The sequence below is a fragment of the Scleropages formosus genome, chromosome 14, assembly GCF_900964775.1.
Source record: "Scleropages formosus chromosome 14, fSclFor1.1, whole genome shotgun sequence".
Lineage (NCBI taxonomy): Eukaryota > Metazoa > Chordata > Actinopteri > Osteoglossiformes > Osteoglossidae > Scleropages > Scleropages formosus.
The window spans coordinates 26,009,807-26,034,834 of record NC_041819.1 but is presented as its reverse complement, the minus strand read 5'-3'; the positions used below and the strand labels follow the sequence as shown (position 1 = coordinate 26,034,834).

Sequence of the window (25,028 nt, the reverse complement as noted above, 5' to 3'; positions counted from 1 at the left end):
TTGCTGGTGGCGCTTCCGCGCAGCACCAACCGAAACACACTCGTGAAGGTGTACTTAAAAAATACTTTGTGTAAAATGTCTTCTTTCACAATTTCGAGCGTTGAAATATAAAACGGAAGTTTCTGACGTCGCTGTTTAAATTGACGCTCCTCGAAAGATGACATTGTTAAATGTGAATGAGGGAAACACGTGCGCTACCATGTGCTTATAAGCCTGTTTTGCCTCAATAAAATGTACTTAATAATTTTTAGGCCGTTTTACTTTTGTCTTAACACAGTGTATATGTGTTTGCATATGTATTACAGAAAAAACAAAAATATGAAAAAATATTGTCAGAAGTGGGATTCGAACCCACGCCTCCATTGGAGACCAGAAGCCCCATTTATATGGAAGGTATTGAACCTTGAGTCTGGCGCCTTAGACCACTCGGCCATCCTGACAATCTTGCGACTAGTTATTCAAATCGACCCTAAGTTATATTTTCCGGGTTAGTTTTTAACTATAAGGCTTTTATTCGTCTAATATTATATAATACTAAATTTAAATGTTTGTAGGAAATCGATTACAGACTTTGGTACTTTCTATAAACTGCCCCACGTAGAAACAACAGACTTATTTCCGGTGGAAAGTTATTCAGCTTCGCCGGCTGCACAGCTGTATCGTATGTAATTGAGAATAATCAAATATAAATTTTGTCATAGTTTATGTCAGACAAACTGCATAACTTGATCCGACATGAGAATCTATCTATACTCATGTGTCTGTTGTTAACGATCCACTCGTGCCGTGAACTAAGTTTAAATTCATAAAGAAACGACACGGATCATGTTACATGTAGTATGGAAACGTTAGAGTGTAGACATTACGTTTATTACCGAAGGGGAAAATCCAGATATTATTTCATTACGTGACGTTTTTGAACTTTTTCCGCGCGAAGCTCGAGCTGTGCACGCGGTCTGCTTTCGAGACGCTTTCGGTGACGTCAGAGAGCGAGCCGCGAGCCGCTGGCCGGCCGAGGGCGGGAGGCGGGGGACGTGAGGGCGGGGGGCTCTTGCACCCGGCCGGGGTCAATGATAAACCGGGAGGCAGGTGACTGCGGGGCAGCGACGGAGCGGAAAGGAGCGGAGCGCAGTGCAGTGCAGTGCCGGGTGCAGCGGAGCCGCGCGCGTTTAGTGAAAGACGCGGAGTGTGACGAGGCGCGCGCCATAAACTAGAGCTGTGCGCAAACACAGGTGTATAATAAGAGCCCCGCGGCGGGAAGCTCTCAGTCTAACTAACGTTCGGAAGAAGAGTGTAGCGCTCCGGCAGGGTTTTCGTTTCGGTACTTTACTTGTACTTTTACTTTACTCCGCTCTCTCCGTCCCTCCTTCTTTCTCCCTCCTTGCCAAGAAGAAGTTTCTTGATCTTCGGTCAAGCGAGCGCGAGCCGAGCGCGATGAGGAGGCTCCCGCTGGCCGCGCTGGTCCCGAAGCGCGCGCCGCGCGTCCCCGAGTGCCCGGGGATGCTGCTGTGCGAGAAGAGGGCGGAGTGCGGAGAGCCTGCGTCGCGCGGCGGTCAGGGCTCACCTGTCACCTGTCTCACCCCGGGGGGGCAAGTGGAGGAGGAGGAGGAGGAGGAGGAGGAGGGCGACACGCGCCACCCGGAGACGGCGGTCAGGACCCTTTCGTCACTTTACCAACCAAGTCAAGTGTCATTGATTGTGACAACTTGCGTACAGTCAGTGTACTAGAATGTACCACAGTACACTACAGTATACAACACAGTACGCTAGCACACTGACTTATAAGTTATAGTACTATGTATCATAGTCTCAATAATAGTATCATGTATAGAACAAGTGAAGTGTACTAAAGTACACTTCAGTATGAGTCTACGGTACACTAGACTAGTTTACCACGGTACAGTACTAGTCTAAGGTACACTACGGTACACCTTAGCACACTTGTTTTATACCGCAGTACTACAGTACACTTCAGTAAACCAGTATACTATAGTACGCTGCTGTGTGTGGTTTCACTGACTTTACACTCCAAAGAGCACTTTTACACCATAAACTGAATGAAATGTCACGTGACACATTCGTGATTCGTTGTACTGAATTCTGACTGTATGACATTCAAACGCTTTTCTTTTTTATACTCAGACATTATGGGATGGAAACATTGTGTAATTGTAACTTTCTAACATTATAACTCTTACTGTAACTAAACTGTACACTGACTTCCTAACACACACACACACACACACACATTTTCAGAACCGCTCGTCCCTTACGGGGTCACGGGGCACTGTAACGGTAATTCCTGAACACAGTAACACTAGCTGTTTAACACTGTAAAAATGTATCTAACACTGTAACAGTGTTGCGCCACTGCGGCGTCACACTGTCTCTACGACACACTCCTTCCCTCTTAGTTGAAACATGCACGAAGAACGCAGCGGGTATGGATGACCGGGGTGCACTTTGACCCCGGGGTCTGGGGACTGATGCCGCGTTCCCCGAAATGATCCGTTTCCACGAGAAACGTCCCGGGTCGTTCACCTCTGTCAACATTTATTTTAGGCTCGTATGAAATTGTAACATTTCTTGAACTTGGGGAAAGACGGTTTTACCTGAGGAGGTGAAGCCGGTGGTCTGGACACCCCCCCTCCCCCGGCCAGGGACCCCTCTGCTTTACAGAATGTCCCATTTTTACACCTGAGACACCAGGTGGGCGAAATAACCGTCCAAACAACGATGTCACCAGAGGCACACAAGGCAACAGAGAACTGCGTTGAGTGGAAATTCCACATTCTCTGCAGCCCTTGCGGTCCAGGGTTCGATACGCAGTCCGAGGGAGCCGGAGTTTGACTGCTCCTGTCATTTGTGTGGTTGGAGACCCTGGACAAGTGAGTTTACGGGACAGGTGTCCGTTTAGGGCTACCTGCATCACCAGCGTGGACCCCACTGGCCTGACAGGCAGTTGCACGACAAGCTAAAAGTACTTTAAAATGACTACAAATAAAATTGTCACTTCTATGCTTATTCAGTCACAGTTGTTGATCGTTCTGCGTCTTCTCGCCGCGTTCGGTTATGTTTGCTGTATCTGGGTTGGTCTCCGTAGTAACAGGGCACCACTTCCTAATCCAAGTGCGTTTTATTGCCGCCTAGTGGCTCGGCAGGCAAACACGGGTTATCTTCCTTTCACTAAAGGCATAGTTTAGAGCAGGGGTCGGCAACGTTAAACGCTCAAAGAGCCATTTGGACCCGTTTCCCACAGAAAAAAAAAACACAGGGAGCCACAAAACTAGCATATGTAGTTGAACTTCCAGACTGCATCCACTTCTTGAAATAATTTTTGCTCAGATCAACCTTCCGCAACAGTTCCGAAACGGCTTTTTTTCTCTCATCTCCATCCGGATATTTTTCAGCAAAGGCTGTGTGTTTATTGTGGAAATGTCTAGCAACATTTGACTTTTTGTTGTTCGCGAATTTTTCACCACATATTTGGCATACTGGGAAGCCACTCTCGTCAGCAGTAAAAGCAAATGAATCTGTCCACATCTCATTAAATGTTCTGTTTTCTTCACAAACTTTTCTTTTCTTGCATTTATCCATGTTTGCCTACCTGGGGTTGAAAAGCTTGATCTGAATTGAATGGAATTTTCAATTTCGCGCCGGCGGATTTCGCAAGTCGGCAGTTATGACGCATATTTTGAGCGACAAAAAAATTAAACACGGTTTATTTTAATGTTACAAGAGCATCATAATCTTAGAATTTAGAATTACATTTTTTTTAAAAAAACTAACTAACTAAAATAAAATAAATTTAAATTAAATATTTATTATTTAGGGGGGTGCGGTGGCGCAGTGGGTTGGACCACAGTCCTGCTCTCCAGTGGGTCTGGGGTTCAAGTCCCCCTTGGGGTGCCTTGCGACGGACTGGCGTCCCGTCCTGGGTGTGTCCCCTCCCCCTCCGGCCTTACGCCCTGTGTTGCCGGGTAGGCTCCGGTTCCCCGTGACCCCGTATGGGACAAGCGGTTCTGAAAATGTGTGTGTGTGTGTATTTATTATTTATTTTCCAAATCTACAGGGAGCCGCAGCAGAGGGATGAAAGAGCCACTTGCGGCTCCGGAGCCGCGGGTTGCCGACCCCTGGTTTAGAGTATATAAAAAATATTTTTAAAAAGAGTTCTAAAAATTTGTAACTCATCACATGAGGAGCACATGTCTTTTGAGTTACAGTCTTAGTCACCTGGGCAACAATGTTTAAAAAGGGTTTTGGGTAGTATTGTTCAGTATGAAGAAACGGCGTTATAGACGTTCCTTTTGGCTCCGAGCTTCTTTAGTTGAGGACACAGGCGCTGGAGATGTGAACCTAATACAGGAATCCCACTTTGTTTAAAGTTCACTCTGTGGTCGGGCGCAAACTGGAGCTGCAAAGCACGGCGCTGACAGCGGTAATGAAGGGATGAGCAGCACAAAAAACACACAATTTTGCTTTAAAATCCAGTTTGTTTTCCTTCTGTCCATAAGTCTGTCACTGAAATCAGTCCAAAAAATATGCAAAAGGTTAATAATTTCATAAATGGGATCAGCTGTCTTTTCAGGAATTGAACCACTCACCTTCTGGTGCCTTCACGCTCCTTAACTGCTAATGCCCTTTTACCTTGCTCCCTTCTCTCTGCAGGAGAATTGTGGGTCGCGGCGGAAAGTCGCCTTCGACAACCTGGCCTACGATCCCGGCAGCTTGAGCGAGCTCCACCCGCGATGCGGTTGCCTGGGCGACGCTGTAATCCAGGTGACGGGCATGACGTACCCGTCTTGTGCCCAGGCGGTCGAGGGCAGGCTGTCTGAGCTGCGGGGGGTGGTGGGCGCCCGCGTGTCCCTGGACAGCGGCAAAGCGCGGCTGGAGTTCGACTCTTTGGTCATCACCGTGCGGGAGATCTGCGAGAAGATCCAGGAGATGGGCTTCGGGGCTTCTGAGGAGGCGGAGCCAAAGTCGGATACAGCAGGCGGGACGGGCGAGTGTCTGGTGACAATCCGGGTGGGGGGCATGACCTGCGCGTCCTGCGTGAGCGCCATCGAGGGGCGGCTCGGACAGCTGCCCGGCGTGCGCCGGGTCCGAGTGTCCCTCGGTGACCAGGAGGCCGTCGTGATTTATACCCCCGAGCTGCTCCAGGAAGAAGACTTGAGGGCCCGCATTGAGGAGATGGGCTTCGACGCCAGCGTCCCTGGTGTGCCAGGCCTCTCTGGCCCAGCTGCTGGGTACGCAGGAGAGACCCTAAACAACGGGGGCTTCATCAGCGGGGGGGAGAGGGACGCGGCTGAGGTCACCCTGCTCGTGGAAGGGATACACTGCAAGTCATGTGTCGGCAACATCACGCAACACCTGTCCGGGAGGGCCGGCGTCCGCGGGGTCCACGTCTCCCCGGACACGGGAACCGTGAGCCTCTGGTATGACCGCTCCGTTGTCTCCGTGGAGACGTTGAGACAAGTCATCGAAAGCATCCCGCCAGGGAAATTTAAAGTGACCGTGCCAAGTGGAGAGACTCCAGTTTCCGCATTAAGGACCTTTGACCCTGAGAACAGCGCGGGACGTTCGCCCTGGGAGACGGTCACGATTTCCATCTCAGGGATGACCTGCGACTCGTGCGTGCGGGCCATCGAGGGGTCGATCTCCCAGAGGACGGGAGTGTGTCAGGTACGGGTGTCCCTGGCGGAGCAGAAGGGGACGGTGTCGTACAACCCGCTCGCGACCAGCCCGGAGGAGCTGAGGGCGGCCGTTGAAGAGATGGGCTTCGACGCGGCACTGCCAGGTAACCGCAGGGGGAGCGGAGGGGGGTGTGGGACAACCGGTCGCCATGGTTACTGCTCATGGGCCACTCTGTACTGTGACATAAAGTATTCCTCAAGAGCGACTGCCAGGCGCTAATGGCGCGATGGAGCCAAGAACGGGAATTATCCTAAGCAGATTATGAGGCTTTTTGCCTTCGCTAACTTCCCTGGGCAGAGGCGACGCGGTCGACCGTTCCGCACACCGGTTCCCCTGGGAATTTCATCACGAACCCCCCCGAACCGGTGAGCTCTCACATACCGTTTCAACACCTGGTACGAACGTTTTCGGGAGCAGTAAGGTGACACGACGCAAAGCAGGATGAAGTTAGAGCCGTAACCCAGTCGGTGTGTATAGAGGGAGCGCCGACCCTCTTTTGTCTAAAATGCGACCGTCAAGGACCGTCTGCGTGCGTCTTTATTGTTTCCTTCTTTACAGCCTTCCCCAACTGCTTGCGCACGGTTTCAGCCTTACCTGGAAAATCCATTAACATAAAGACACAGCGGGTAGTGTAGACCCAAAGGTCGCAGGTTCGAATCCCACCTCCCGCTATAGTACCCTTGAGGAAGGTGCTTACCTTAAATTAGTCCATTGGGAAAAAATGCCCAGTTGTTGCAGGTAACCTAACATAGTGAGTCACTTTGGAGAAAGAATAATAAATAAATGTGAAGGCAAATTTGAAAGTCGCATCTGCGAAACCAGCCAGACGCCGAGGGAAGACCCCCTTTGGCGGCACCATCCTCTGCATGTTCTCTGAATGTTCCTTAGAGCACCTGTTAAAATTTGGGGGGGTTTTTGATGCTCATTGAGTTTTTGTTACAGTCCCGTATGTGTTAATTATAAAATAATCACGTAAACGTGAAAGCGAAGGCGAATTTCAGCGAGCGATTTGCCTGATGGCCACTGGGTGCAGAGCCTTCGTTCGGATGATTCCTCAAACGGTGCCCTTTGGTCGTGGTCTTGGGTTGGTCACTGGGTTCACCCCCTACACGCCCACTGTACGACACCATAATGTCCAGGAGGGGTGGGCAGCCACTGGTGCTCAGACCCTCACAGGCTTGTTTTTCTCTCAACTCTGTGACCTTGCGGTTCTTTTTGTTTTCCTTTCCTCAGCTGCCCGTTGCTTTATTCCATCCTCCAGTATTTTGTGTTTCTTCTGATTTTTCTTCTCTCTTTTTACATGTTAAGTGTGAATGGTGTCATTTCGAGAGCAGCTACATTAAAAAAATTAAAATTCTAAATTAAAATGTAATTTTAACTTTAATTATAAATAAATGGGGGCGCAGCGGGTTGGACCGGGTCCTGCTCTCCGGTGGGTCTGGGGTTCGAGTCCCGCTTGGGGTGCCTTGCGACGGACTGGCGTCCCGTCCTGGGTGTGTCCCCTCCTCCAGCCTTACGCCCTGTGATGCCGGGTTAGTCTCCCTCGACCCTGTATGGGACAGGCGATTTCAGATGGTGTGTGCATGTGCGTGTGTGTAAATTAATACAAAAAAAAAAATTTAAATTAATTTCTTTTTATTATTTGTTTTTATTCTATGTATTTTCATATATATTTTGTATATATTTTGTATATATTTAAAGGATTTAAGTGAGTTGAAACATAATATATCATCCTAAAATGTAATGAGCTGATTATCCTGCAACCTGGATAAGTTTTCCACCTTACATTGATCTGTCCCTTGGACAAATGCCTCAGCTAAGTAAAGATGTTAAAAATGAAGATTATGAATAACAACAGAACAACAACAGTAATACTACCACTACTAATAATAGTAATATTAACAATAATTATAATAATCTGGCTGCAGTTCTTATAAGTTGGTAGCACAACAGTTAAGGAAACAAGGTGGAACTGATTCACAGGTTAAAGGTTCCAACCCCTGAGGATCCCTGCTGGTCGACCCGTGTATCGGAGCTGCTTTTGCAAAAAAAACTATAAAATAAAAGCTGCTTTTCTTTGTCGTCAGGACAGAAGCTGTTTGACTGATTTGTGTGTCACAGAACCCAGCTCCTCATCGGGGGTCTCGGACCCCCAGCACAACGGCTCCCTGCCCCGTCCGCCCTCCCCCAGCCGGACCCCGGCGGCAGCCTCCGGCCCCACGCCGCAGGAGGTCAACGTGCAGAAGTGCTTCCTCCGAGTGTCCGGCATGACGTGCGCCTCCTGTGTGTCCAACGTCGAGCGGAACCTGCAGAAACACAAAGGTGTGTTATCTCATCCAGGTGGTGTGATGTCATCGTGGGTGTTCCGGCTCTGTGAAGACCACCCGTGTGTATGTGTCTCCAGGGGTGGTCTCGGTGCTGGTGGCTCTCGTGGCGGGTCAGGCCGAGGTGAAGTACGACCCGCGGGTCCTGGATGCGGCCCGGATAGCGCGGCTCCTGGAGGACCTGGGCTTTGGGGCGGAGCTTATCGAAGACGACGCCGTCACGCAGGGGAAGGTGGACCTCACTGTGAGTGCGCCCTGTGCCACGTGACTCCCGGAACCTTCATCCACAACAGACTTTAGAACAGCACAGACTGAGAAACTGACCTCGGTTTTGGGTCCCGGCAGTCCCGGGGGGAGGGGAGAGGAGGGGGATGGGGTTGATGTCATGTTTCATGTATATAATCGGTAATCTCTGGGAAAGTAAAAGATCAGATGCTGTTTTTTGTTTTGGGGGCATCAGCTTCGCACTGCTCATGGCAACGTGCCTCTGGTGCCCAGCATGCTCCCACAATTCCACAGTCCGACGCACCGTTACTGCACGCGTACCGCGGTCACGCACCTCTCTGCCCTTATCAGTTCACATGAGGTCCGCTTGCTGAGTTCGCTCCCGAGAGCGCTGTCGAGACCCGGCTGCTTTTTCCAAATTGTGCAACGTGTCCGTGCCGGGGAGGGCTGCCGAGTCGGCCTTGGACCCCCGAGATGTTTATTCTTCGCTATTAGTCGGGTTTTTCCCACCAAAAATGACCACTTTGTGTGACCAGTGCGTTTGACTTGCGCCCCCTGCAGGTGACGGGCATGACCTGCGCATCGTGCGTCCACAGAATCGAGACCCGTTTGTCCGAGACCAGGGGGGTTCTGGAGGCCTCCGTCGCCCTGGTGACCAGCAAAGCGTCCGTTAAGTTCGACCCGGAGGTGCTGGGGGCTCGCGATATCATCAGGGTCATTGAGGTGATGCATTCGGCGGCAGGACTCTGGCTGCGGGTTCGAGTGCTTGTAGGACCCTGCTGTTGTACTCTACTCGGCACCATTTGGCTGAATTTCCAAGAACCACTGATACTTTGGCTAAAATGACAAAGTCCCTTCGCATCATGGATCTCCGTCAGGAGAAGCTGGATGGCATCCCTGGAGATTTAGTTAGATAATCCATCCATCCATCCATCCATCTTCCTCCGCTTTATCCGGGGCCGGGTCGCGGGGGCAGTAGTCTAAGCAGAGTACTCCAGACTTCCCTCTCCCCGCACACCTCCTCCAGTTCCTCTGGGGGAACCCCAAGGCGTTCCCAGGCCAGCCGGGAGACATAGTCTCTCCAACGTGTCCTGGGTCTGCCCCGAGGCCTCCTCCCAGTGGGACAAGCCCGGAACACCTCCCCAGGGAGGCGTCCAGGAGGCATCCGGAACAGATGCCCGAGCCACCTCAACTGGCTCCTCTCGATGCGGAGGAGCAGCGGCTCTACTCCGAGCTCCTCCCGGGTGACTGAGCTCCTCACCCTATCCCTAAGGGTGCGCCCAGCCACTCTGCGGAGGAAACTCATTTCTGCCGCTTGTATCCGCGATCTCATTCTTTCGGTCATGATCCAGAGTTCATGACCATAGGTGAGGGTAGGAACGTAGATCGACCGGTAAATTGAGAGCTTCGCCTTACGACTCAGCTCCCTCTTCACCACAACAGACCGGTACAATGACCGCATTACTGCGGACGCCGCACCGATCCGCCTGTCAACCTGCCGCTCCATTTTTCCCTCACTCGTGAACGAGACCCCGAGATACTTAAACTCCTCCACTTGAGGGAGCAACTCCCCCCTAACCCGGAGGGAGCAATCCACCTTTTTCCGACTGAGAACCATGGCCTCGGATTTGGAGGTGCTGATTCTCATCCCCGCCGCTTCGCACTCGGCTGCAAACCTCCCCAGTGCACGCTGCAAGTCTTGATTCGATGAAGCCAACAGGACCACATCGTCCGCAAAAAGCAGAGACGAGATCTCGCGGCCACCATAGCAGACACCCTCCGTTCCCTGACTGCACCTAGAAATTCTGTCCATAAAGATAATGAACAGAATCGGTGACAAAGGGCAGCCCTGGCGGAGTCCAACATGCACCGGGAAAAGGTCTGACTTACTGCCGGCAATGCGAACCAAGCTCCTGCTCCGGTCATACAGGGAACGAACAGCCCGTAGCAACGAGCCCCGAACCCCATAATCCCGAAGCACCCCCCACAGGATGCCACGAGGGACACGGTCGAATGCCTTCTCCAGGTCCACAAAACACATATGGACTGGTTGGGCAAACTCCCACGAACCCTCCAGCACCCTAGTGAGGGTATAGAGCTGGTCCAGTGTTCCACGGCCAGGGCGAAAACCGCATTGCTCCTCCTGGATCCGAGGTTCGACTATCGGTCGGATTCTCCTTTCCAGTACCCTGGCATAGACTTTCCCAGGGAGGCTAAGGAGTGTGATCCCCCTGTAGTTGGAACACAATCTCCGGTCCCCCTTCTTAAAAAGAGGGACCACCACCCCGGTCTGCCAGTCCAGAGGCACCGTTCCCGAACTCCACGCGATGCTGCAGAGGCGTGTCAGCCAAGACAGCCCCACAACATCCAGAGACTTGAGAAACTCGGGGCGGATCTCATCCACCCCCGGAGCCTTGCCACCGAGGAGTTTTTTGACTACCTCAGCAACTTCAGCCAGGGTAATGGACGAGTCCCCCTCCGAGTCCCCAGCCTCAGCTTCCTCTACGGAAGGCGTGTCGGAGGGATTGAGGAGATCCTCAAAGTACTCCTTCCACCGCCCGAGAACATCCTCAGCTGAGGTCAGCAGCGCACCACTTCCACTGTAAACAGTGTTCGTGGAACACCGCTTCCCCCCTCTGAGTCGCCGGACGGTTTGCCAGAATCTCTTTGAGGCCGACCGAAAGTCTTCCTCCATGGCCTCACCGAACTCCTCCCAAGCCCGAGTTTTTGCCGCGGCGACTGCCAGAGCCGCGCTCCGTTTGGCCCGTCGGTACCTGTCAGCTGTTTCAGGAGTCCCATGAGCCAACCAGGCCCGATAGAACTCCTTCTTCAGCTTGACGGCATCCCTTACTTCCGGTGTCCACCACCGTGTTCGGGGATTGCCGCCGCGACAGGCACCGGAGACCTTATGGCCGCAGCTCCGAACCGCCGCACCGACAATGGAGGAGCGGAACATAGTCCATTCGGACTCAATGTCCCCCACCTCCCTCGGGACCTGGTTGAAGCTCTGTCGGAGGTGGGAGTTGAAGACCTCTCTGACAGGGGCCTCCGCCAAACGTTCCCAACAGACCCTCACTATGCGTTTGGGCCTGCCAGGTCTGTCCAGCTTTTTCCCCCGCCATCGAATCCAACTCACCACCAGGTGGTGATCAGTTGACAGCTCAGCCCCTCTCTTCACCCGAGTGTCCAAAACATATGGCCGAAGGTCAGAAGAAACGACTACAAAGTCGATCATCGACCTCCGACCTAGGGTGTCCTGGTGCCAAGTGCACTGGTGGACATCCTTATGCATGAACATGGTGTTCGTTATGGATAAACCGCGACTAGCACAGAAATCCAATAACAACTCACCGCTCGGGTTCAGATCAGGGAGGCCGTTCCTCCCAATCACGCCCCTCCAGGTATCACTGTCGCTGCCCACGTGGGCGTTAAAGTCCCCCAGTAGAACGACAGAGTCCCCAGTGGGAGCGCTTTCCAGCACGCCCCCCAAGGACTCTAAAAAGGCCGGGTACTCTACACTGCCGCTAGGCGCATAAGCACAAACGACAGTGAGAGACCGTTCCCTGACCCGAAGGCGTAGGGAGATGACCCTCTCATTCACCGGGGTAGACTCCAACACATGGCGGCTGAACTGGGGGGCTATTAATAAGCCCACACCAGCCCGCCGCCTCTCACCTTGGGCAACGCCAGAATAGTGGAGAGTCCACCCTCGATCGAGTAGAGTGGTTCCAGAACCCAAGCTGTGAGTGGAAGTGAGCCCGACTATATCTAGACGGTATCTCTCAACTTCCCGCACCAGCTCAGGCTCCTTCCCCGCCAGTGAGGTGACATTCCAAGTCCCAAAAACCAGAGTTGGCGCCCGAGGTTTGGGTCGGCCGGGCACTCGGCCCCGACCACCGCCCAACTCACAATGCACCGGCCCCTTACGGTTTCTCCGGCAGGTGGTGAGCCCACCGAAGAGCGGCTCCACGTTATGGCTTCGGGCTGAGCCCGGCCAGGCCCCGTGGGCATAGACCTGGCCACCAGGCGCTCGCATGCGAGCCCCCCCCCCAGGCCTGGCTCCAGGGTGGGGCCCCGGTGACCCCATACCGGGCGGGGTAAACGGACGCCTTGCTTTTTCCTTCATAAGGGGTTTTTGAACCGCGCTTTGTCTCGTCTGTCATCCAGGACCTGTCTGCCATGGGAGACCCTACCAGGGGCATGTAGCCCCAGACAACATAGCTCCTGGACTCATTCAGGCACTCAAACCCCTCCACCACGATAAGGTGGCGGTTCACGGAGGAGTAGTTAGATAATTATAACTATTATTATAACTTCATTCTCTCCTTGTCTCCCTCTCGTTCTCTCTCTCACTCCAGGGTTTGGGGTTCGGCGCCGCTCTTATGAAGAGAGACGGGATCACCAGCCACCTGGACCACCGAGAGGAGATTCAGCAGCAAGTATCCTAGTCTGCTGCTTTTACTCTGATTTACTATGCTTTCTGAACCGTAACTCAGTTATTTACTTCCAGGGAGCATAACAAGGATACATGCTACACTAAACAAACATTAATAAAATAGTGCGGGGCAGCTCTAGATATCGGAATGTTCTCTCTCCTTCCTCCAGCTGGAAGCACTCCTTCCTGCTCAGCTTGGTGTTCGGTGTCCCAGTCATGGGCCTGATGATTTACATGATGGTGATGGACGGTGACCACCACCAGGGCGGCGCCATGCTGCTGCCAGGCCTCTCGGTCCTCAACCTGGCCTTCTTCCTGCTCTGTACCCCGGTCCAGGTACGAGCTCATCGGGGGCAGCCCCGTGACTTCACGTCGCACCACAGTAAACTCCTGAGCGACTGCGTTCTGTTCTGACGGCCAGTTTGTTTATTTTCGGCGGCATTTTCTTCGCTGGTCTGTTTTCTGTGATTTCTGTGCGGAGACTGGACGTGACCGGTGTTTTCCCTCTCATGCAATGAGTGTCCTTGCAGAATAGGCTTGTGGGACCACCTTAATTCAACTCGCTTCCCCAGTGTTTACAGCTCCTGTTGGGTGTTCCTGAGCATCAGCGATCAATAGGACGATTAGGAACGTTGCACCTTTTTACGGGTTGAATCAGTCAACAATCAGACAATGTATTCTTGTATTTACTTTACTGGTTTAATATGCAGTTTAAAATGGTAACAAAAATTGTTCTATGGACTATTTTTACATTTACGTTTATTGTTAGCTGATGCCTTTTTCCGAAGCAACTTTCCGTGTTAAGCTACTCAAAAACCACCTTTTCCTTTTGCTGTAGCTGTATCTGAGACTTTTACAGAATCTAATTAGTGAATAAATTAAGCTTTTCTTGACTGAGACTCTGAGGTAAAGGTGACTTTGGAGTGACAAACAAAATGAGTTGCGAACACTTTTGGGCCCAATTCTATCTATGAAATTCCATACTTTGATGTAGTACTTTGGAAGAAGCTTGTTGGTGTAATTTTAAATAATCGACAGCCACGGGTGCAGATCTGAGTGCGATGCCACAAATGAGGAACCATTAGTCTGTCTCTGCATCCCTCGCCCAGGTGTTCGGAGGCCGCTACTTGTACATCCAAGCCTACAAGTCCTTGAAGCACGGCTCGGCGAACATGGACGTTCTCATCGTCCTGGCCACCACCATCGCCTACGTGTACTCCTGCGTGGTCCTCCTGGTGGCCGTCGGCGAGCGGGCCGAGCAGAGTCCCGTCACCTTCTTCGACACGCCGCCCATGCTGTTCGTCTTCATCACCCTGGGCCGTTGGCTCGAGCACATTGCTAAGGTTCCTACAACCCCTGCTTGGAGACTTTTTTTTTTTTCTTAAGATTTTGTTGTGTGGCACTTTTCTCTTCTACATTTTCCCTTTTACTTAGCTCACATGTTTCACCAAGAAAACATCCCTTACCCATTTGTGGGCTGTCTCAAGAGTACTGCTCTTCAAGCTCTTAGGTGGTCTACAGAAATCATTCGATAAAACTCCTTATGAAACAGTTAAAAAAAAAAAAAAAATCGACTGGTTGCTCCTTCTCGGTTCTCGTTTCCTCACCCAGAGCAAGACGTCCGAGGCCCTGGCCAAGCTGATGTCTCTGCAGGCCACCGATGCCACGGTGGTGACCTTGGGCACAGACAACTCCATCCTCAGGTAAGGGCACACCTCAACCAGGTGTGTGTGCTAGTCAGAAGCAGGTGGTGAGATGCTTCCCCATCGTTTGGATCTCGGTGACCACCTAAGATGCGGTGTGTGTCACTGCTCTGTGTGTGTTGCAGTGAGGAGCAGGTCCCAGTAGAACTTGTCCAGCGAGGAGACATCGTGAAGGTGGTTCCAGGGGGGAAGTTTCCTGTGGACGGGAAGGTGATCGAGGGCAGCTCTTTGGCAGACGAGTCTCTCATAACAGGTGAGCGTGTGCTGGGTACTGAATGGTGTGACATCGAGGCTCAGTCATCTCTGATCGTCTTTGATGAATGTCTCATCGAGACCCTGGTCATCTGTGATGATCACTGCTTGATGTTTCATTGATTCCAGTCATCTGTTGTTACTGTTGATCGATGTCTTTTTCAGTCCATAGGTATCTGTAATTACGGTTTCTTGAGCTTATTAAATCCACAGTCATCTTCTCCATATTCTTTTCTTATCGTCATTGGTTGATGCCTTATTGATTCCGTGGTCGTCTGTTATCATCATTGGCTGATGGCGCTTTGAGTTCATGTTCTTGGGTTAAGATCAGTTGTCGATATCTCACTGAGTCTGTGGTTATCTGTTATTGTGATTAGTTGGTATCTCATTGACTCCATAGGTTGGTTGCAGTCTATTTTAGTCACGGTTAGATCACTGATGTTACTAGTCCCTGTTTGACCGACGTCCCGGTCATGCGTCCCCTGCAGGAGAGCCTATGCCGGTCACCAAGAAGCCGGGCAGCACAGTGATCGCCGGCTCCATCAACGGTCAGGGCTCCCTGCTCGTCCAGGCCACCCACGTGGGCGCCGACACCACCCTGTCTCAGATCGTCAGGCTGGTGGAGGAAGCGCAGACGTCCAAGGTGACGGGCGCACACTCACACACGCTAACTCATCACTGATGCCCTGTGTTTTTTAAGGAAAGCGCTTCTCCATACTCCACGTCCACTAGATGGTGCGTTTCTCATCCCACAGGCCCCGATCCAGCAGTTTGCCGACAGACTCAGCGGCTACTTCGTCCCCTTCATCATCGTCGTTTCCGTGGCGACGCTCGTAGCCTGGCTGGCCGTCGGGTTCGTGAACTTCAACGTCGTGGCTGAATACTTCCCGGTGAGACGGAGTCCTCGACCACACACACCTGCCTCCTTTTCTGCGGTGACACACCAGCTTGACGTGACGCTCCTTCGCGCTTCACGCGCGCGGTTTTTGTCCGTTGCCGACGGTAATGATGGGTTGTTGTGCTTTGTTCTCTGAGATAGGGATGACTCAAACTCTGAATCATCCGTCAAAGTCGCTGTCTTCCATAGGTGTGTAGAGTGCGTGTCTTTATGAGTGCGTGCGTGGTGTGTGTGTGTGTGTCTGTTTTCACGGATCGGAACGGGCATACCACGGTAACATTGTGTTTGGTACCTCTGTTCTCACCCACACAATTTACGATCTCTCCGTTCATCACATCCGTTTCATTTTAATCCCTTTATTTAACAAACAGTTTAAAACCTTCATTTGTAATATTGCATTTAATAAAACCAAAAAAAAAAAGTTAAATACAAACTAAGGTAAGACATGGGAAACTTACCATGGTCCCTTGCGATGTTCCCAAGGTGCAGCCGGTTTCCTCTCAACATGTCGTATCATATGAAACGTATGACCTTAATATGAAACAAATTTAAATAAATTACACAATATAAACACCCAGACGGAACAAGTAAAGCAAAAGCTGTAAACTAAACACATGAAACCCAAGTGCTCAGCTTTTGGCAGCCTTTCGTTTTATACGCATATAAAAGGATGACTTTAAAGTGGGAAATTATTCACTTATACATTTAAAGAGAATAAATGGTTTAATAATAATAAATGGACTCTTTTAATCTTTTTCCATTAGAATACATGTAATTCCACAAGAAAACGCAACACACGTGTGGCAAAAACAGGCTGGCGGCGCGTGGAGTGTATGAAATGGTGTGTTTCTTTGTGTTTTATGTGTGTGCCCCTCCCCCCGCAGGGCTATGACAAGACCATCAAGCGCACAGACGTGATCGTACGCTTCGCCTTCCAGGCCTCCATCACGGTGCTGTCCATCGCCTGCCCCTGCTCCCTGGGCCTGGCCACGCCCACCGCCGTCATGGTGGGCACCGGGGTGGGCGCGCAGAACGGCATCCTCATCAAGGGCGGCGAACCGCTGGAGATGGCGCACAAGGTGGGGTCAGCTGGGGGCACACGCATGGGGGAACGCTGCTGCTGAATGAAGCGGTGTGTGGGCAGCAGGTGGCGTCCTGCTTAGAGACATCCCCTTGCAATGGAAGGATCTGGGTTCGAATCCCACCCCTTGATCAAGGTACTCACCCTGGATTAACGCAGTAAATATTACTTTGCTGTATAGAAGGGTAAATCACTGTAAGTACCTTAATGTAGAAACCTAACAGTGCGAGTCACTTTGGAGAAAAGTTTCAGATACTTAATAATTTGTGGTTAACGGTTAACTGTGTATTGACACACTTCTATGGAGTCACAAATCACAGAAGACCTCTTCACAGACCACGTATGTTATTATTAACATTTACATTTTGTTATTTATCTGAAACCTTTCTCCAAAGTATCTTCATAAAGATTTATGCGACAGGGCAGTTTTTACTGTGTCAGTTCAGGGTCGTCCAGCAGGAGGTGGGACTCGAACCCAAAGCCTTAGTTTTCCAGGAGACACTTTTAACCTCTATGCCCCCTGCTGTCCCAGTATCCTCCCACAGTAAAAAAACAAAAAAAAAGCAGTTTGCTGCTCTTCCTTCCTCCTGGGCTCCAGTTCACCGCAACCCCGCTTGGGACGAGCAGTTTCAGACTCTGTGTGTGTGTGTGTGTGTGTGTGTGTGTGTGTGTGTGTGTGTGTGTGTGTGTGTGTCTTCCTTCCTCCATGTGTTATTACTCACCCTGCGCCTCCTTTTCGGTCCCCCCCCTCCTGCGCCGCCTCCGTCCCCGCAGATCCGCGCTGTGATGTTCGACAAGACGGGGACCATCACCAACGGCGTGCCGCGCGTCATGCGGGTGCTCGTGCTGTGGGAGCGTGCTCGCATGTCCCTCCGCAAGGTGCTGGCAGTGGTGGGCACGGCCGAGGCCAGCAGCGAACACCCCCTGGGGGTCGCCGTCGCCAAATACTGCAGAGAGGCAAGGCCTGCTAGGAGGGATGGGGATTCTCATGGGACAGTGATTTGCTAAAAGGCCTAAATTTGCTATAGTGGGTCTGAATGTTTATGTTTCGTTTATGATTTTAATACAACCGGACCTGATGAGTCACCTCGTGTGGTGCTGTGGGCTTTGGGCTCGTTTCCAGGCTTCTCGGGAAGTGTCTCTGCGTACTTCTTTTCTTAGCACTAGGTATATTTTACCATGTACTGTGTGGACACAGCCCTGAGTGTGTGTGTGCGGATGGTAGTTATTAAATTGTGTGTGTGTGTGTGTGTGTGTGTGTCTGCGCCCTCCCTGCACCAGGAGCTGGAGACAGACGCGCTCGGCTACTGCACGGACTTCCAGTCGGTTCCCGGCTGTGGAATCAGCTGCAAGGTCAGCAACGTGGAGCCGCTGCTGAAGACGGACCCCCCTGGCGTCCAGCTCGCCCTGCAGGGGGTCACCGTGGACGAGAGCAGCCTGTTGGGCGACTCGGACCCGGAGCCAGCTGGTGCGCGGTCTTCTCTTCCGCACTTCTTCCTGAACGCAAATCCACTCGGTCAAATAGAACAAATTGGCCGTAGCGCAACGACCGGATCAAACTTTCGGTCCTGGTTACCGTACACGTGTTTTCCATCGACTGTGTGTTCGATCCTCCAGGCCCTTCTGGCAGCCCCTCCTACTCGGTGCTGATCGGCAACCGCGAGTGGATGCGGCGTAATGGTCTGCAGGTGACCCCCGACGTGGACGAAGCCATGAGCAGTCACGAGTCCAAGGGCCAGACCGCCATCCTGGTGGCCATCGACGGTACGGGGGGGGGACCCTCGTGATCCAGTGGCAGGAAGGCGTTCGAACGCAGATAATTAGCAGTACGCTGACGAAACACACGAAGCACTAATCCCCATTTGCTGCTCCTAATCTGTTCCTGAAATCTGTCCAGAAGTAGAAAAATGAGGTAACAAAATTTCTTCCATTGAACTTATGGGGAAAAATTCCAGTTCATTCCAAGGCCTTTCCAAGTTTAGCCCAAAATCACCCTAAATGATGTCGTCAGGAAAACGTTGTGTAACACATTAAAACTGAATGAATGATTATTAGTAATATAGTTTTTTAATTTGATCACATCTGCAAAGCTTTTTTGAAAGGTCAGTGGCTGTAGATGCAAACATGGTGAGGAAGCCTTTTAGATACCGGTCCATCTTCATAGCTGAGAATTGTACTTGTTTTATTTATTTTATTTTTTTAAATTATTTTTATTTTATACACTAAAAAGGAAAGAACATTGAATTTTCATTTACATCTTCACTTGGATTTCATTGTTTCGTTTTACTGGCTCTACAGGACAAGTTTTTCATAAAGGCGTCATGAAAGGCCATGCATATAAATAAGTTTTAAAAATTATTTTACGTGTACATGCACTGGCATGAGGACAACAAAGGATATATGTCACCTTTAAATAAGTGAAAAATTAGAAAATTAAAACATAATGGTTTAAAACTTGAGTACGCAAGCAAGATGGCAGAGCAGCCGAGTGCAGCGGAGAGTGGGGGTACACTTTTCCCACAATGCAGTGCGTCTCAATCTCCCACGCAGCCGCCGGGAACAGTTTAAAACGTGCTCTCAGTTTATCGCTCCAGACAGGATGTTGCAGACCACATTAACGAAAATCCAGACCAAATAACAATAAGTGCATTTAATACCGCGTAGTCCGCAATGCGAAAACCCGGATGTCGATGAGTGTGTGCAGAGGGGAGGGGGGGGTGCGCTGCTGTCGCAGAGATGCTAAGCGATGCCCAGTTAGCTGTTGTGCTGGTGAACCTGCACGGTCCTGTCTGCTGTGAAAGCAGCCCTAATGAAGTATGCATGTGATGAGCTGTGGCGCAACCTGCAGGTGTGCTGTGTGCGATGCTGGCCATTGCCGACACGGTGAAGGCGGAGTCGGCGCTGGCTGTCCACACCTTGAAGAGCAAGGGCGTCGAAGTAGTCATGATCACCGGGGACAACCGCAGGACTGCCCGAGCCATCGCCTCCCAGGTGGGCCCTCGGCACTGCGCCAACCCCCACCAGAGTGTGTCTCTGCCCTCGGGCTGGTGCCTAATTTTGTCCATGTGCTCTTGTGCGCCTCCTGCAGGTGGGCATCAGGAAGGTGTTTGCCGAGGTGCTGCCGTCCCACAAGGTGGCCAAAGTGCGGGAGCTCCAGGAGCGAGGCTGGAAGGTGGCCATGGTGGGCGACGGGGTCAACGACTCGCCAGCGCTCGCCCAGGCTGACGTTGGCATCGCCATCGGCACGGGCACCGACGTAGCCATCGAAGCAGCCGACATCGTGCTCATCAGGGTGAGGGGAAGACTTCCTGTGGACGCATACCCTGGATGTGTTTTGTGTCGCCCGGCTGCGAGCAGACAGCGCGTAAACATGGGTTCCTTCACCAAAACGCTTTCAAATGATCTCTTGACAATTTACCCAGAATCCCCCTCTTTCTGCTCACATAGAACGATTTGCTGGACGTCGTGGCCAGTATTGAACTCTCCAAAAAGACTGTTCAGAGGATCAGGATCAACTTTGTCTTCGCTCTTATCTACAATCTACTGGGGATCCCTATAGCTGCAGGTGGGTACCCATCTGCAGTGCTTGTCAACGAGCGTAACCATGGCAACCAATGAGCGTACACGTCTTTTTTCCCCACAAATCGACAGAGGTGTCTGGTACTTCGGCTTGTCTAAAACGACATTGAATTCTCCATTTATCGCTTCTACTACTGATTAAAAAAAAAAAAAAAACACACCGTTTAATAAACAGTTAGAAGCATCAATATAATAAAAACAACCAACGAATAAATGTTGTCCGTACACTGATATCACACCACCGTGTCACATGTTTCCCATTTGTCCATTATCAATAACCAGTTGGCCAGAGTGTATCCTGGAAGTATAGGGCGTGAGACAGGGCACACTGGTCCATCACAGGCCAAACGCGCGCACACAAAGTGCACTGTAGAGTCACCAGTTCACCTGAAACACATGTTTTTGTCTGTGGGAAGAAACCAGAGCATCTGGGGAAAACCATCAAAGGAACACAGGGAGCACACGCAAACTCCATACAAGCTGAGCCAGATTCGAACCCACGGCCGAGGAGCTACCCTCTATACCGCCGTCCCAACCTGCCCATGGCATTAGAAGATGGTAGCAAAGTTCCGGTGAAGCCGGGTGCGAATCACAAATGACCTGCTGACCGCAGAGTCCTGCTCTTCTCCGAAACACGCCACGCTCGTGTCACACATTTGTTACGTCCTATCCTGGGGCACGGAAACTTACTGAATGCGGCCGACTCCAGCGACACGTGTCAGCCAATCCCATTGTCCCCCTTCATCAATTATTAAAATTATGTTTTATACTGCCAAACAATGCAGCTGTACGAGACCAACAGGAGTGAACTGCACTTGAAACACTAAAAGCAAAAGTGTTGAGCTCAAGTCAACCAGATTCTTCCCGTTCAGTCAGTGCAGCGTTAGGATACAGAGTAGAGTTCGCCAGCGGGTGACCAGACCTCCAGTGACCGGAAGCTGGAATGACCAGGGAGTCCGGTGTATCACAGTGTTATTTTCAAAATGTGAAAAAAGTTGTTCGTTAACAAATGAAACCCAAATTGTTTTTTAAAAAAAAGTGATTTTCAAGCACACGTCTCAACAGAGAACATCAAAGTATTGATTAGGGAAAGCGGAGCTGAAAGGCCTTACCGCGTTCCTGCGGTCGACCTCCTCCCTCTCGTTGTGGTCATCAGTAATTTTTCTCCGTAGTGGTAGCATTTTGAGCCGAATGAAGCATAGTTTGTACAAAAAAAAAAGTTCATTTCAAGTGACTTGCAATCACACAATTGAATACGCAGCGCAAGAAATATTAAAATTCGTTAAATTGTGAAAACATTCTATGTACCTGTCAATATATTACTACCTTGTCAGAATGATACAGAAAATCACATGTGATACTGATTGACTGATTGGTCACATGACCAAACCTCCATCCCCCACTTAGTAAGGTAAGGTGTGTCGGGGGGGCGGCGGCAGGCAGGGACCAGGGACCTCAGCATGTCCTTTCCTGTCTTCCAGGCGTCTTCCTGCCCCTGGGTTTGGTCCTGCAGCCGTGGATGGGCTCCGCCGCCATGGCCGCCTCCTCCGTGTCCGTCGTGGTCTCCTCCCTCCTGCTCAGGCTGTGAGCCCCCGCCCCTCCGTCCACCTTGTGTCCTCCGTCTGTCTCCGAGCTGCGTCCTCTCCTTCTCTGACTCCTGGAAGCACAAACCTCCACCCTCTCAGTTTCCTGCCTTGCTGAGGAGCAAGACGAGCTCCCCGTCGCTTTTTCTTCACCGTCTTCCACCATGGTATCTCATGGTACTTAGTGTAAGAATAACAGTGTTGTGTCTCGCAGTGTGATTGGACGGGGGTTTGATCCCCATTCAGTTTGTGCAGATCCTGCTTGCTCCTCCTGCGGTGCTCTGGTTTCCTCCCACTGTCCAAATACATGTTTCAGGTTAATTGTGAATTTAAATTACCGTGTGTGTGTGTGTGTGTGTGTGTGTGTGTGTGTGTGTGTGTGTGTGTGTTACTGTAGTGTATCTGACACTGTCAGCTCAGATACAGATGTTGTTGTTCTTCTTCTTAATTAGACAAACACCAGTTATTCACCACCTCGTCTCTTAGGAGGGAAGCATAAGAAATGTAAATCAGAGCTCTTTCATCTACCGGTGCCCAAAAGTGCGTTGCAGCCCTCGTACCCTGAACCGCAGGTCACACTACCGCCGCTTCCCCCCGCTCACTCCGACACCCGAGCTTAACCAGGATGCGGTTCGCGCACCTCTGCTTTTCCTTTGCGGACAGCAGATGCTGGAGAGGCGTCGTCATAGAAACCGGACTGGGATGGCGGGTCCACCGCTGCCGGAGGCTGGATTCATGCGGTGTCTCTGGGGCGTCCGCCCACTCCACGTGCAGGAGAGAGAGCGCGAGCGAGTGGCGAAAGCTTTAGCCCTCAGTTTTCTCCTTCCTCGTCTCCTGTTAGAGTTCAATTGAAAATATGCTTTACTGTTGGACACACACACACACAGCATTACCACAACCTGTCTTGGAGATTATATTTCAAACAGTAAAAAATACAGGTAAGAAATACCAGAAACACAATATCAGAGACTCCAGGCGTGTGTGTTGAAAAGGATCCCGTTAGTGGTCCAGTGCGTGAATCCGAAACGACAGGGCAGCAGGTGGCGTAGCGGTGACAACTGACCCTGAACGGATACTATGAATTTCACCCTGTTGTGTAAAAGGGTGAGTCAGCGTAAGTAGTGTAACGCTGTCGTTGGCTAAATGAATGAGTGTGAAGTGGTTTGTGTGAAGTGTGTCGCTGGGTTTGTGTGTCTGGCCCGGTCCCCAAGTCTGACGAGCGCCAGGATGTTCCGGCATGTTCCGCGCTGATGAGCGGCCCTCTTCCCTGCAGCTATAAGAAGACGTCGGCGGAGTACTACGAGAGCCTGGCGCAGGGCCGCATGCGGTCGCTCAGCCCCTCCCAGGTGAGCACGCACGTGGGTCTGGACGACCGCCGGCGCAGCCCCCGGCTCCCCGGTGACCGCGACCGCGTTGGCGGGGGGAGCCGAAGGTCCCTCCCCCGAGGGGCCGCGGCGCTCTGGGAGCAGTGGTCCCTCCGCGAGCAGGGGAAGAAGGAGCACTTTGTCGTGTAGGGGTGGCAGGTGCATTGTGGGTAACTGCAAGTCTCCAAGTACCTCGGTTCCGAGCAGGAACGTACGGCCGTACCCAAAGACTGGACTCTGGCAACACTGACAGGAGTGAGCAGCACAACGGCTTCCTGTCCCGTCTTCCTGGGACCAACATGAGTGTTTTTTGTTGTCCTCTCTTCTTGATGTGGATGAAAATGTGGTGGATGGTGGGGGTGGGGGAGCACATGAAGGACCCTCCATAGAGCGCGAGACAGGGTCTGATGTCGGGACGAGCATGGACTGCTGGCTCTCAAGGGTCATCTTGCATGTCAGTTTTGCTCCTGAGCAACGGAAATCAGTGTCAAAATAGGGTAAAATTGTACCCTAAAACTATTTTAACAGCATTAAAATATCAAGAATATAATATTCACTTTCTGTCTGCTGTGTGTGTGTGTGTGTGTGTGTGTGTGTGTGTGTGTGTGTGTGTGTGTGTGTGTGTGTGGTTTGCATTACAGCAGTTCATTCCTGGGTCAACAGGGGGACTAGTGGTTAGAGTTCAGGTGAGGTTTCAATCCCAGGTTTAACGCAGGTTCGAATCCCATCTTCTGCTGTAGAGCCTTTGAAGGCGCTTAGCCTGAACTGATACAGTAAAAATTACCCTGCTGTACATGGGTAAACCAGCCACACACAGACACACGTGTCCTGATGAATCATGGGACGGGCATCCCCCTTAATGGGCACCCGTTCCCCGGCACGGTGTCCTTCTCCATCTGCACGTCCTGAGCGGAGACACCTGGACCTGTGGACCCGCAGCTCCGAGTCCTGGGATTTAACCCGATCAGCCGCTTCCACATTTAGATCTGAACGATTAGAAACAGTAATTGTTCTAAATAGTAATAATGTGTGCACGGGGTGCGAGCAGCTTTTCTCCTGCGGGGGACATTTATACACATGTATAATGATATTATATATGGTGTAAATGACCTGGTTTTGTGTTTCCCTCCACATGAATAGATACATTTAGGACCCTTATCAGGACAGCTGTGTTTTACACCCCTGCGAATGTGTAAAAAGCCATGTTTTGCCCCCTCCGTGAACATGTAAAAAGAAAGATTACAGGGCACTTAAGCGCCGATCGTACGAAGGCCCAACGGAGGGGCTCTGATCGGCTCCGGGAACGAGGGGCTTCGCCGCACAATGAGTCTCCCGTGTTCTGCGCTCCAGTTTGGTTACATAACATGAGTGTTTTCTTCTCAGGGAAATAAAGACTGGAGGAGCTAATTGAGGAGAAGGAGTCGCTACACACACACACACTCAAAGAAACACACACACGCACTCATACTCCTCCTCCTGCTGTTTCAAAGGCCTGATGCTGAGCGGCACCGCCACTGTTCGCCGGGATCATCTGGTCACCCGGGGTGCGTCAATATGAATCCGGCTCCTTTTAAACACACGTAGGTAACCTGCCGAGAGAGTGGGCGTCTTACCGAGGACACCGGCACAGGGTCCCCCCCCCACCCCCAAATCCCTACACGCTTCAGTGTTATTTGTGCACAAAAGCACTTTTTCGGTGTTAGCCACGAGTTCCCTACTTGCCCCTGGCGGCCCAGGTGTGTAAATATTCCGAAATTCGGTGTTAGTGGAGCTGCAGAAGCAGAGGGTTGAGTACACGATCACATCAGTGTTACGAAAAGTCTGTTTTCACCCGCAAACCATCCCAGCGGGAGTGTCGGGTCGGTGCCCGTGCGGACACCGCACACACGC

The 25,028-nt window shown here is 51.3% G+C and overlaps 1 protein-coding gene and 1 non-coding gene across 2 annotated transcripts; one reads left to right on the top strand and one right to left on the bottom strand.

Moving 5' to 3' along the window:
* Positions 1–330: 330 nt before the first annotated feature.
* trnal-caa (transfer RNA leucine (anticodon CAA)) lies at positions 331–440 on the bottom strand. Its single transcript has 2 exons — positions 403–440; positions 331–375 (listed from the first exon to the last, which is right to left on the bottom strand). It is a non-coding gene; the product is annotated as a tRNA-Leu (tRNA).
* A 753-nt stretch (positions 441–1,193) lies between these two features.
* Positions 1,194–23,495, top strand: atp7b (ATPase copper transporting beta). Its single transcript, XM_029258145.1, has 22 exons — positions 1,194–1,321; positions 1,393–1,650; positions 4,669–5,797; positions 7,816–8,016; positions 8,099–8,262; positions 8,805–8,966; positions 12,602–12,678; positions 12,849–13,014; positions 13,788–14,021; positions 14,290–14,381; positions 14,507–14,634; positions 15,122–15,276; positions 15,389–15,523; positions 16,416–16,610; positions 17,387–17,569; positions 17,894–18,080; positions 18,230–18,376; positions 19,461–19,603; positions 19,701–19,904; positions 20,060–20,177; positions 21,673–21,775; positions 23,048–23,495. Exons 2-22 carry the CDS (start codon positions 1,435–1,437, stop codon positions 23,286–23,288), a joined length of 4,380 nt encoding a protein of 1,459 aa, XP_029113978.1. The 5' UTR covers positions 1,194–1,321; positions 1,393–1,434; the 3' UTR covers positions 23,289–23,495.
* Positions 23,496–25,028: the final 1,533 nt, after the last annotated feature.

Bases quoted from the DNA above. Each gene is read 5' to 3' on its own strand.
- atp7b (XM_029258145.1), top strand. From the start codon at position 1,435: ATGAGGAGGCTCCCGCTGGCCGCGCTGGTCCCGAAGCGCGCGCCGCGC. The intron at 14,382-14,506 runs GTAAGGGCACAC...TGTGTGTTGCAG, and splicing joins ACAGACAACTCCATCCTCAG to TGAGGAGCAGGTCCCAGTAG. The intron at 15,277-15,388 runs GTGACGGGCGCA...CTCATCCCACAG, and splicing joins AGGAAGCGCAGACGTCCAAG to GCCCCGATCCAGCAGTTTGC.